Source organism: Diabrotica virgifera, chromosome 2 (assembly GCF_917563875.1).
Source record: "Diabrotica virgifera virgifera chromosome 2, PGI_DIABVI_V3a".
Classification (NCBI taxonomy): domain Eukaryota; kingdom Metazoa; phylum Arthropoda; class Insecta; order Coleoptera; family Chrysomelidae; genus Diabrotica; species Diabrotica virgifera.
This window is the reverse complement of record NC_065444.1, coordinates 56,509,808-56,523,461: the sequence shown is the minus strand read 5'-3', so window position 1 is coordinate 56,523,461 and position 13,654 is coordinate 56,509,808. Positions and strand designations below refer to the sequence as shown.

Here is a 13,654-nt window from a genome sequence, read left to right as displayed (position 1 = left end):
CCGTGGGAAGTCGTGTTTGGTGTCATTCGATAGATTTTTAAAAAATATTGAGCACATATTTTTTAGTTTTTCGATCTGTCATTCATTTCGCGAAATATTTGCTTTTTTCTTGTGAAACTTTGGGACTCACCCATTTCCTTACGCCCGGCTCAAATCGTCAGATTTTTGAAATATACACTCTTTTGCACGTACTTAACTTACCTTATCTTAATCTGACAATTTCGAGTTTTTTTAAGGATAGATTTTTTTTTTCGGGCCCCCCTTAACGAACTCCCCTGTGTTAAGAGCCAATATATGGTAGAGGTACATCTGTAGGGTACCAGGTTTTTCCCCATATGATAATCTGACGCGCTCGAGTAAGTGCAAAAATCCCCGCTTGGGCTCCCCTACCATAAATAGAGAACCGGCTCCAGGACACTACCCTGCCAAATCCCCGTTTTAATTTCGTTAAAGCTAAAATAAGCATTACCTTACTTGACTCTGAAACACATCAAAATAATCTAGGGGACACCCATATTAAATCAATGTTAGCTGCAAATACAAAAATAAATTTACGATTTTTATATTTTTTGTTGTTTTTTCGATTATTGTACCAACTTGGATGGTAATGCTGACAAGAATGGTTATAAAAAATAAAACAAAACTTCAGAATGCGTTTTTGTCTATAAGATAAGAAGTAATATTTCTTTATTGGCACTTGCTTTTCGATGTCTATTTGGATTTTTATTTAGTTTGGCAATTGCGAATAATGGAGAGACATCATTTAAATAGCGAAATCCAGTGGCGTGCTATCGGGATGCTTAGACCTGACAGAAGTCAAAGATACATTGCTGGGACTCTCTTCAAGAACAGTAATGTCATTAATTGTTTGTGGTTAAGGTTTCATGAAACTGGTGACGTTGCTGAACGCCATACATGCCTTACAAGGATAACCAACCAGATTGAAGACAGTTTTCTTAGGTTGCAGGATTTGGAAGAGACCCATCAGCTGTTTTTAAGTTGCCAAACTAATAGAAATAAACTGTATGAAGTAGGTTTAGATGCACATAGACCTGTGAGAGCGCGTGTGTTATCTACAGAAAATCACGCTCATCGACTTCAGTGGGCGCAAGAAAACGCAAATTGGGTTAGACGTAAGTGACCGTCTACTTTGTTCACAGATGAGTCTGGATTTGGATTTGCACCAGATACGAGACGGATAAGAATTTGGAGACTATCTGGCAATGCTGAACGATTGGTCGCCGTTCAGGAGGTTCATAAACAGCAAAGCAGCAGTATAATGATACGGGATGGCATCTCTCTTGGAGGAAGAAGCAGTCTCAATTATCTGGAATGGTCTCTAAATGCAACAGACTACCGCGATATTATTCTCGAACCTATTGTTGTACCCTTTGCATAAGAAGCTGGTTCCCAATTTCAATTAATGCATGACAATGCGCGTCCACATTCTGCCAGGGTCTTGCAAACATTCCTCGAGGATAATAAAATTAAGGTTTTACCGTGGCCTGCACAATCGCCAGATTTAAACTCAATTGAGCATGTATGGGACATATTGGGCAGATGCGTTTTACAACAAACTATTGCGTTCAATACAAAACAGCAACTGTTTGAAGGCCTTTCAAGGGAGTGGAGCAGATTACCGCAGAAAGACACTGACCATCTGATCATGAGTTAGCCTAACACATGTAGGGCAGTAATCAACAACTGTGGAGGTCATACTCTGTATTAACTTATTAGGCTATTGATTATATTCAAAATAAGATAGCTAAAAGGAACTACAACGTTAACGGGGTTTTATTATTTCATATGGTCAATGGACATCTATGTATGAAAAAACCGCGGAGTGCTACCATTTAAAGGGGTGCGATTTTGAGAAATGAATTAGTCCCTGGGCACATGTTACATTAGGGTGAGTTCTGTGCACTTTTGGTACAAACATAACTGCATAAAAATTGCTCCTGGTTATATTTCCTATCTAAATATCACTTTTTAAAGTCAACGATACTTTTTTTTTACAAAAATATATTCAAAAGAAAAAGCACAAAGAAACCCAAAAGAAAGAAATTTTGTTTTTTGTGCCATAACTTTTGTCCACGAGCATATATATAGACATTGATTTACAGAAAAAAAAATCTACATATTTCTTCTTTAAAATAATGTTTAGTGGAGGTAATTAGGATTTATAGTTTTGGAAATATGATTTTTCAAAGTTCGCCACTCACAGCAATTTTGGGCAATTTTCCTTGTTATTTCGCAAATTTAGTTCTGTAACTTTTTTCTACGTAACTTTAGGTATATGCAATGGTACACGTAATAGGAATTGAAATTAATTACCTTTAAAATGGTGTACTATAAAACGTACCACTTTTTTTAAGAGATTATGGTTTTTCGAGATTTTATACTTTTAACGATTTTTTATAATATAATATAAAAATAAAATAATATTATTATATAATATAATATTATAGTATATATAATATAATATTGTATTATATATTATAATATAATGTTTTCTAAGACTAATGGTTATCTAATTTTTGTAAAAGAAATAATTTTAAATAATACAGGTAAAAAAATATTAAAGAATCACTCGGTTTCCATTATTTAAATATAGATGATACACCATTTTAAAGAACAGAAAGTAAGCCCTCTTTATTGAGCAATATATAGTATATTCATGTACAAGAAAAAAAGTTATAATGAGAAATTTCAGAAATAATCGTAAAAATGTAAAAAATAATATTTTTTAATTATTTAAATATTATTTTTTTACATTTTTACGATTATTTCTGAAATTTCTCATTATAACTTTTTTTTCTTGTACATGAATATACTATATATTGCTCAATAAAGAGGGCTTACTTTCTGTTCTTTAAAATGGTGTATCATCTATATTTAAATAATGGAAACCGAGTGATTCTTTAATATTTTTTTATCTGTATTATTTAAAATTATTTCTTTTACAAAAATTAGATAACCATTAGTCTTAGAAAACATCACTTTAGTTAAAATTATTTAAACGTTGACATTTAAAAAATTTTCAAAATCAAAGTCCATCTCTTCGTTAGCATTAGCTTCAATATCTTCCTCTGACACCTCAGCTATCTCAGAGCTTAGAGTTCCCACAATTAGTACCCATGCACATGCACATGCACCATTTGCAGAATAGTGAACAGCTAATTCCTATCTTCCTACAACCCCAGTTTTTTGTACATCCTTTGGTACATTTACATGCTATTTTTTCAAGCAAAGCTTGTGGTGCAGGAGCTTTGACAGTAAATATTGCAATTAATCCATATTTTGAAGTTTGCCCGGCCGAGTCAAGTGGATCCAAAGTATTACCTATAAAAAATTAAATTCAGTCATAGCACACAATCACATAAAAGTGAATTTAAAAAATAATCCTAAAATCAAAAATCGTTGCAAGTACTTATTACATTTTGAAAAAGCATATCTTATTCAAAAATAATCCTAGAATTTTTATAATACACCATTTTAAAGTAAACAGAATTAGCGTTCTTTTTTATTATGTAATATATACCTAACTAAATGTAGAAAAAAAAAGTTATAATGGGAAATTTAAAAAATAATCGTAAAAAATATAAAAACTCGTTAAAAGTATAAAGTCTTGAAAAAGATAACCTCTTTAAAAGAAGCCGTACAACATTATACAGTAGAACATTTTAAAGGTAATTGATTTCTCTTCCTCTTACATGTACTATTGCATATGTCTAAAGCTACGTAGAAAAAAGTTACAGAAATAACAAGGAAAATTGTTCAAAATTGCTGTGAGTGGCGAACTTTCAAAAATCATATTTCGAAAACTGTAAATCCTAATGACCTCTACCAAACATCATTTTAAAGAAAAAATATGTAAGTTTTTTTCTGTAAAGCAATGTCTATACCTATATCCCCGTGGACAAAAGTTATGGGACAAAAAACAAAATTTCTTTCTTTTGGGTTTCTTTGTGCTTTTTCTTTTGAATATATTTCTGTAAAAAAAGTATCTTTGACTTTAAAAAGTTATATTTAGATAGGAAATTTAACCAGGAACAATTTTTATGTAGACGTGTTTGTACCAAAAGTGCATAGAACTCACCCTAATGTAACCTGTGCCCATGGACTAATTCACCCATTTCTCAAAAACGCACCTCTTTAAATGGGAGCACTCCGCGGTTTTTTCAGAAATGGAGATTCATTGACCATATGAAATAATAAAACCACGCCACAGACTACTTTGTTGGGAGTTGAAGGGCAACAAATTAGAATTTTTTGACTTATCGAGTTTTGTCTTAATTTTTTAAGAACTTATGCGATAATTCTAAGAAAAAATGTTTACTTAATATTCAAGACACTTGTGTATAACTTATTTTTAAATATTTCAAATAAATTACTTAAAATACTTCTGCAATCTCGCATTTTGTTTTGTCCCCTAGATTAGTTTGATGTGTGTATCTATCAGATAGATACGATTTTATTATGTCAAAATAGTGCTTGAGTAAAATAGATCTTAATTTAGACTTTATTGTATTGATCGTGGTATTTGTTTCAGTTGCAGAAATATTTGTAAAAGGGGAAACATTATCCGTCAAAGTGGAGACCTCAGGATTCTATGAGATACCAAAAGTAACCATCATGTCTTCAGAAGTAGAAACAAAAGATGATGTCAGAGAACAGCAGCAAAAGAAACCACTAAAAGAAGCCTTGTTGCAGCGATGGCAACTAGGGATTAAATTATTGGAATTGGTAAGTTTAATAGGTATTTATGATATAAGTGTTAAAAGTACAATTTTAAGGCACGCATGTGAAAGTTTGCAGAATGAGCGAAGCGAATTTCACATGTGCCTTAAAAATGTACTTTTTAACACGTATATCATATCTACAATATTTTTTTACAAACGTCTTATATATCAACAATTATAATTTATTCATTCTCACTTACAGGACAATATCTACAAAAACTTTTACTTGAACTTGACTGACATTCCATTTTTATATTTTTCTTGACATTACATCAAAACTGCCTATATTGTCAATACGTAAATCATAACAACTATAGAATAACATCCAGGGCCGTAACTACGATGTTGGGGGCCCCGGGGCAAACGTGATCTGGGGGCCCCTACCGTGGGGTCTGGGGTTTATCCCCCAGCGGAATGGGAGGGGTCCGGAAAAATGTTTGATATTTAACCCCTTGTAGTCGAGGAAATGAAGCTGAAAAAATGGCAAAACCTCGCAATTTTTTCGTCCAGCATCGATTTGTACAAAAATTTGGGATTAGGCTCATTACACCCTCTAGTTCATTTTCTATATTGAGCCGTTGTACGCTTTTGGTTTTTTAAGGGTGAAAACTACCCCTAATTGTAAAAAATTATAAAATAACATTTTAAACTTTAATATTGTCAACATATGGTTCTTATTAGTTACATAATGATTGTTTTATGCTGTAAAATATACTATCACAATATTTCAACCCTTAAAACCAACCTTGTTAGAGCTATATATAAAAAAATTTACTTATCATAAAAGAATAATTTCGGCTTGCATCGATTTACATAAAAATTTGGGATTAGCATCATCTCACCCTATACTTCATATTCTATATCATGCTTAAAGGCGTTGATTATTTTTAGGGGTGTAAACTACCCCTTATTGTCAAAAATATATAAAAACATTATAAACTTTAATATGGGTAAAATTTGGTTTTGATTGGTTAAATAATGATTGTTTTATACTTTAGGATATAATATCATAATATTTAAACCTTTAAAAACCACCCTTAATAACATTACAGTTTTTATAAGTAGATATTTTAATAGATCTATACAGAAAAAAAAGTAGAAATAAAGAATTACAAAAACATTTATTTACACAAAATAACGAATTTACAAATATGTACAAATACAAATACAAATAGTTTTTTAGTCATCTTCCAGTATACGAACCGGTTCTGTGGTATTATACATACATTGAAAATTATCCATAAGCGGACTATCCGAACTTTTCGAAAAAAAAATTGTTTTATAAACATAGCTCCTTCATTTTTGGCGATAAAGAGTTTTTTCAAAAATAAATTTGTAGAATTTTTGAATACTTATAAGACTGTGTAAACTAAATTCCGTAAGATCCCTTAGTTTTTAATTAGGGTGGGTTTAAAGGGCTCGAATAAAGGGATGTTTGCTCGTAAATAGAGGTTTTAAACAGCTATATCTCGCTAACTGTTCCCTGTAATGAAAATCTATGTACAAGGAAATTTTAGTTATTAAAAAAGCTACAATTTAGTAGTTTATCAATTTTTTTGTATCTCCAGTATTTTCGAAGATATTTTGAAGTAAAAGGTGAAAAATGGAAAATTCCAAAAAATTAATTTTTATTTAAACTCCAGTTTTTCTAAAATTAAGCCTTTTAAAGGGGTCAAACTTCTTAAGTGTATTGATAATACAAACATAAAAGGAACTACAAAAAGGTGAAGACCAATTTTTAATTAGGAGGGTAGTTAGGGGTTGTTTTCACTGATTTTTTCATAGAGAAAAGCAGGTACCGACATTTTTTTGATCATAAGTCGCTTAATTTTCAGACTAGAAACTTTTTAGTATTATTTTTTGAAAGGCCTAGCTGTATACTTAAAAAAAGGTTATTTAAGTTTTCCTCGAAAAATGCAAAGTTTTTCCGTTATTTTACTTTGAATATTTAAAATTATGCATTTGACAAAAAAGCTAACTTTTAACATGCCGTATCTCGGTTTGTATTGGTCTTAAAGATATTACAGAATACAAAATAATTTAGTTTATGTCACTATAAGATACAATTTTGATATCTGCAGTTTTTTTGATTAAATGCATATTTTTCGAGGTATTCTCAAAAAACCCTCTAAAAAGTCGATTTTTTCATCGAAAAACTGTTACTTTCAAGCGCGAATAACTCGAAAAATATTAGTTTTACGAAAAAATTGTGAAAAACATTTTTTTCTTAGAATTAATTTTTACATCGATTTATATGGTTAGAATGTAATGAAAAATTCCCGCCCCCGAGATGGGGTGGCAACCACCCCCAAGGTTTTAGCGTACAGCGGCATGATATAGATACAGCGGTTCTCAATCTATGGTACATGTACCACTGGTGGTACATTTCATTATTTGAGGTGGTACACAAAACTCAAAACAGCCAAAATATCAGCACCACTATTGGCACAATTATAGTTAATTAGATCACCTAGCTAGATAGGTATTTTAGTTAGGTGGTACCAAAAATAATAAAAAGTATTTGGTGGTACCTGACTCAAAAAGTTTGAGAATCGCTGATATAGAAAATCATCCTTGGACTATTCCCTACCTTCTGTGAAAATTTCAAGTAAATCCATGCTGGACGAAAAAATTGCGAGCCAAAATGCTTCATTTCCTCGACTATTGAAAACTCATTTTAATGTATTCCATGACTGAAGTTTCTTGTACCTGCATATTGCTATTTTAGTTGACCAACACAAAAAATTTTTAAATCACCTTATTTTAAGCTAAATAATTTTGCAAGTACATACCATCTTTTCTGTTTTCATAAAAAAATATACTATAATGTTAATTACATTTTTCGGCTACAATGTGGTTCCTTTCACGTACCAATATGTGGCCTGGGGTAAATTGGTTAAGACAAATGAAACCTCAATACTCTGGGTATTGGGATTTTGAAGAGGAAAAACTGAGGAACTAGGGAAAAACTGGAAGAGAAGTGGTTTAAGATACTAATGAAGAGTGGCTTAGCTCAGAAGAACAAATCAAATGGGCAGAGAGACACTAAGTCTCAAGTGAGTAACCATTCGGGCTAGCTTTAATTCACTGAATATTGGTTTGTAATATGAAAATAGATATATGGGATAATGAAATGATATAAACAAGGAAGAAAATGAAATTGCCCATATTCCGGTTGCATTTAATTTTTTATTTCGTCAAAATGACTAATTTTCTCAGTAATAATAATTTATATCTTTACGAAAACTCTCGGCGGCCCCAGATTAGCCCAGCCCCAGCTTAGCCCCCTCAACTTTATGTTGAGGTCTAGGGTGCATCTGTAAGGTCTTTTTAAAATTGTGTCGATTGAAACTATTTCGTTGGGATCGGCTTTTAAAATACATATTTTTATTTTCCTTGTTAAAATCTATGCACGGCCAATCAAACGAGGGCCACGCAGGGGCCCCCCTTGGCCGGGGCCCCGGGGCACTGCCCCGGTTGCCCCAATGCAGGCTTGCTTTATCCATTAGGCAATATAGGCAGTTGCCTAGGGCGACAAATTATGAGACGGCGGCAAAAATACTGTACAGAAAATATTTGTATCTAAAAATTAAAATCGAATAACGAATCGAATGTAACTCGAAAATGATAATGAGATACAGTAATGAAAGAAAAATAAAATTGTTATCTAAAAGAAAACCTACATTTTTGTAAGGTATTTTTTTTTTACGTATCTCTTATCACTTTCGAATTACATGGAGAAAAAGAAGATTTTTAAGAAAATTTAAAAATGCGCTCTATAATTTGATCTTATTCTTTTCAAAACCATTCATTTTAAACCCGTACAACTTTTTGAATATAGAAATAACACTATAGTAGAAGGTATTCTAGAAGAAAACGATGCGTATAAATTCTGGTGGATGAGGGGTTAAATATACTTCTCATTTTTCCTTAAAATACATTAGTCATAAGTTTTTTTGCACCATATCTCGCTTAGTTTTAATGTAACCGACATTTAACAGTTTTCGTTTTAAAGGTCTTTTCAAGCACTACAAAATGTATTCGTAGCAATTTCTCTGTTATTTTAAGTTGAATACACCGATTTGAGCATGCACCAAAAACATCTTTTTTCTCCTACCATCTCTTTTTTTATTAAAACTAGAAGATTTATGAAGGAACTAATCTCTTTGTTTTTTTATAAACTACAAAAATGTTTTATATAATTTTTTTCGTTAGATGCACAATTTTTATGGTATTCCCAAAAAAACATATTATGGTCTCCGAAAAGTGTAATTTTTCAATGAAAATGGCAAATTTTTAACCACGAATAAGTCAAAAAGTATTGAGTTTTCAAAAAAAATTTATAAAAAGTTGTTGCTTAGAATTAGGTTCTCTGGCCACTTCCGGTGTTAGTTTGATAAAAAAAATTTCACCCCCGAGAACGGGTGGGAACCACCCCTGAGTTAAAAGCATCCATAGGATATAGCGTAGACTTTGTTTCTTGAGCTATTCCCTACTTACAGTGAAAATATCAAGTAAATTTATGCAGTAGGATGGAATTCGGAGCCAAATACCCTCACTGACTACACTAATAGATATCTACATCATTCATACATGTATACATTCACTTAAAGGTTCGTTTGGATACCACAATAAAATCACCAATCACCAATCACCAATAATTGACATAATATCTAAATATTTAAAGAATAGTGGATTGAAAGATATTTTCCCTAATTTGGATATTGCTTTGCGCATTTATTTGTGCCTCCCAGTTGCCAACCAACGTGTCCTCTGAAAGGTCATTTTTGAGAATGTCAAGAATTTAAAATAGACATGAAAATAATTTCCGATCAAGTATGACGCAAGAACGTCTTAACAATTTGTCGATTTTGTTCATAGAAAGTGACGTAACAAAGGCGATAAATTATGATGGCATTAAGATGATTATTTCATTCATAGGAGATTCTGACCAATAGAAAGCTACAGAAATCTGAATTAAATCGATAATTTTTGATAATCTCACGTCGTTAAGTATATTACGTCAGATACCCTTCGTTGCTACGAAAAAATACATTCAGTGACATTAATGACAATTAATGTTTTAAAAATTATAAAAGTGATGACTTTAAATCGTCAAATATTTATAAAAACTGTGTGTTTAATGGTACTTACATAAATAAATTACAATAAAATTTTGGTTTTGAACAGTTTTATTCATGAAATAATCGCAACAAATTGCACTCGACCTCTGAAATTAATATAGAATTTCAGAGCTCTTGTGCAATTACTACCTACTGATAATTTTTCCAAAGAAAAATCAAGAAAGAAATCTGATGTGATCGAACTGGAATGACAATTTTTATGTACCTATTCCTATTTAAATAAAAAAATCTGCTTGCAATTTTTTTTCGCAAAAATGGTACATGCTTGAAGGGCGGCTACTAGAGAATTGCCAAGGGCGTCAATTGACCTAAACGCGGCCCTGCTCCAATGGTAGTTACGGCTCTGATAACATCTTACTTTTACTGTTGTATATTCTAACAAATTTTAATAGTTTTTTTCTACAAACTTGTTAAAAATGCAATAATACAGTTTAAATTAAATTTTAAAAGACCTTTTAAACCACCTTTTTCAAATTGCGCAAGTTGTACTATTAATATTAATGTTTCATGCGCTTATTGATCATTACTTTTAAGAATTTAATTTTTTGTCACTTATTGTCACTTGTTTTGCTGAATCACAAAATAAGTAGAATTTAAATGACCCATATCCGAATTAATCAATTAACCGTTTTCAGTTGATTTGTGCCGCCTGCATGGGATTTATCCATGACCCCGCGCTGACATCTGGTCTGGGCAAGAGCCACATGGTTCACGTCGGAATTATGTACACCGCTTTCACGGGATACATGGTTATCAATTGTGTTTTAATCCTCGGAAGGTGGATGGGTGACAGCGTTCCCTACAAGACGGTGGCACTGTTCGCATTAGTTGGAGCTTCACTTTTCCTCATTACGTGTAAGTAAATTTTTTAACACATACTTTAATGTTAAAGGATGAAATAAAAACTCGACCTATAAATACATAACTGTAATTTTTGTTACACTTTATTTGTTTGTAACTAGCAGCACATTACGAGTACAAATACAAATCTTCACTAATCTTCAAACAGCAGGTATTGTGAAACACCTCTCCTGTTAAAGAGTGTAACGGGTAGTTCTGTCGAACAATAGACTCAGTAAAACGCAAGTCTAATTGAAATAAAAATATATTCTTTTATCCCACTACAATAATATAAAATAAAAATAACGAAACAATTTTTGATTCTTCGCTCCGGCTCGAAGGAAGTCCCCTGACAATTACATATTCACCCACACATATCGACAAATCACCAATATGAAGATGGCGTAATCGTTCAATTCACGATTACGGTCCCTGCGAGCGATTCATCAATTCTGAATCGCTCCACGGCTGGCTTTAACTCAATTCGTCAATGCCCGGTTGGTTTCTCGCTAGATCAACACTCCAGCTTGAACCAGTGAGACTTTTAGATCAGTTCTCAGTTCTCCATAACTGATGTTATCTCGTTCGCTTATTTTTATATTGGTCCGGCGGGCTACCTCTCTGCCTTCGTTCTCGAAGTAGAAAAGAGATCGGACGCCTTATAACAATATTTCAAAATTTTAAAAGTGTCAGTCATCTTGAAAAGTCAGTCGGTCTTGTAACGTTCACCGAAAAAATGAACGAAACTTTGTTTTAAGCGACACTTGCTTATTTTTATATTTACGAACCTATGGATCTTTACGTAAAGTAACTCGTGGACATCCCATATTCCTGCTGTTATTGCACGATACCTGGTACTTTTTGCTCCCCTTCTCCACCAGTGCTTTCGGAACGATCACTACTAGGTCGGAGTCTTTTCCAAGTTGTGGCTCTCTTGGAATTGTAATGTATTTGGCTTCAGGTTAGTGATGTTGATTATAGTTACTTTCGAGTATTCCTTACAAATCGTTACTTTTGTATAAAGTAATCATTTACAGTATTCGTTACTTTGATTACTATGATTACTTTTGTTACTTTTGTATTTGAGTACCGGTAATCATATCGAGAATCGTATTTCTCAGTAGGTAGGTATTTTGTATAGGTATCCCGATATAACAACGACCTTCACCGATCTGTTTAAGGGATAAAAACTTCGATAAAACTCGTAAAATACCGGTCCCGTCCGTTACTGGCTGGGATAAGATTGGTATTTTTTTATAGAAAGTAATCAAGTGTACTGGTTGTAGATACAATAGTCGTTACTGGCTCTGATACGATTGGTACGAAGTAACGAAGTAATCAGAGTAATCAAAGTAATCAAAGTAACGATTTGCTTCTCTGTATAGTAATCGTTACTTTCGGTATTCGTAAGTAACGAGTACTTTGTAACTAATAGTTACTCTTTCAACATCACTACTTCAGGTGCTGTTAGCGTGTTCGATACGCTTCGCTTCCTTGGTGGGGATGGTGACATCTTTGTCAACTTTTAATTTGGATGGTGGGATTTAATTTTAATAATTCGCTCTGAAAAATGAAAATTTCTAGAAAACTAATAAATTTAGACATAGGGAATGTCGTATTCAAATTAAAGTACGTTAATCACTTTTCAATAGTGATATAAAATACAGAGTGTTCCATTTAAAATTACGGAGAAAATAATGTACTTGCGTTTTGACTCACCCTGTATTCGTTATAAAGAAAATTAGCAGTATGTCATTTTTAAAAATTTTGATAATAAATAAAAAAATATGGCATTAATAAAACATTGCTGTTGTGCTCATTTTTATTTATACAGGGAGTCAAACTTGTTACGATTTTCATATAAAATTGGTTATAACTTTGTAAATACCCTGTATAACATAACTTTATATTTTTGTGATGGAGAAGTTAAGAAGATTTCGAATATAAAATAAGATATAGGGTGTTCCATTAAAAAAAAACATAAGTTTGGTCTGCCACTATGTTATCGAACACCCTGTAACATTCTAACTAATTTTATAATATGAAGCTTAAAATTGGCTACAATTTTTGTTATTAAATTTTATTGCTATCTATTATTATAGCGGATCTACTGAGCTTTATCACACTAATCAATCAACCTGTATATATTTTGGTTTTTATATTTGCTTAAAAAATCAATACAAAGTTATATTTTCTGATATATTATCATATTTCTTATCTTTTCAGGCATTCTTCTCACTGTCGACAGATTCTACTTAATGAAGCATTACTTCTATCATCCCAACATGCACCTTTTAACAATGATGACAACATCGATAGTTTTTGCGTTTATTAATGTTGTTGTATTTTCTGTGGACGCTTTATTCACATATATAAGGAAAGAAGACTTCGCATAGGTTTATTTTAGTAAGCATTGCTATTACCACTTACCATTAGCAGTTATATTACTAGTAATTGTATCTTAATAGTATTTACTAAAAGAGTCATTAAATATGTATGTTTAAATCTTAAGCCAAAGGCGCAGTAGTATCAATTTTTATTAGTTATTTATCTTTTACAATGGAAAACTAGGTGCAATGGCAAAAAGTCCTGTTTAACGAAAATTTCCTCAACTAATCTTAACCCAGATAAGGCCAAACCTTTTTTCTTAAATTTTTGAAATATTAAATTTTTTAGGCTTGTTAACACTAAGTGAAGAAGAGATTTTGCTAAAAATATGGTACTTTTAGAAAATGGGTGTTCTTATTAAAAGTCTTAAAGGGTATTCTTATAAAAATCTTCAAAATTAAAGGAAAATGTCTTTAGTATCTAGTTTGTATGATATTTATAAAAACATTGTTTTGGATGTAGTGCCACAGTACATTTTTTTGCAGCAAAAATGACATTTTTTGATGGCCCTATCTTGAATGAATATGATTGGTCTATCCT

At 31.9% G+C, this 13,654-nt stretch overlaps 1 protein-coding gene across 1 annotated transcript in view; it reads left to right on the top strand.

The window, feature by feature from the left end:
- Window positions 1-13,452, top strand: part of LOC114331497 (uncharacterized) — a 41,030-nt gene extending 27,578 nt beyond the window's left edge. Inside the window, exons 2-4 of the mRNA XM_028281085.2 lie at window positions 4,553-4,746; window positions 10,522-10,741; window positions 12,953-13,452. Coding sequence (XP_028136886.1) covers window positions 4,636-4,746; window positions 10,522-10,741; window positions 12,953-13,122 — 501 coding nt within the window. The 5' untranslated portion in view covers window positions 4,553-4,635 and the 3' untranslated portion in view covers window positions 13,123-13,452. The remainder of the gene's footprint in view (window positions 1-4,552; window positions 4,747-10,521; window positions 10,742-12,952) is intronic.
- The last annotated feature ends 202 nt before the right edge of the window (window positions 13,453-13,654 follow it).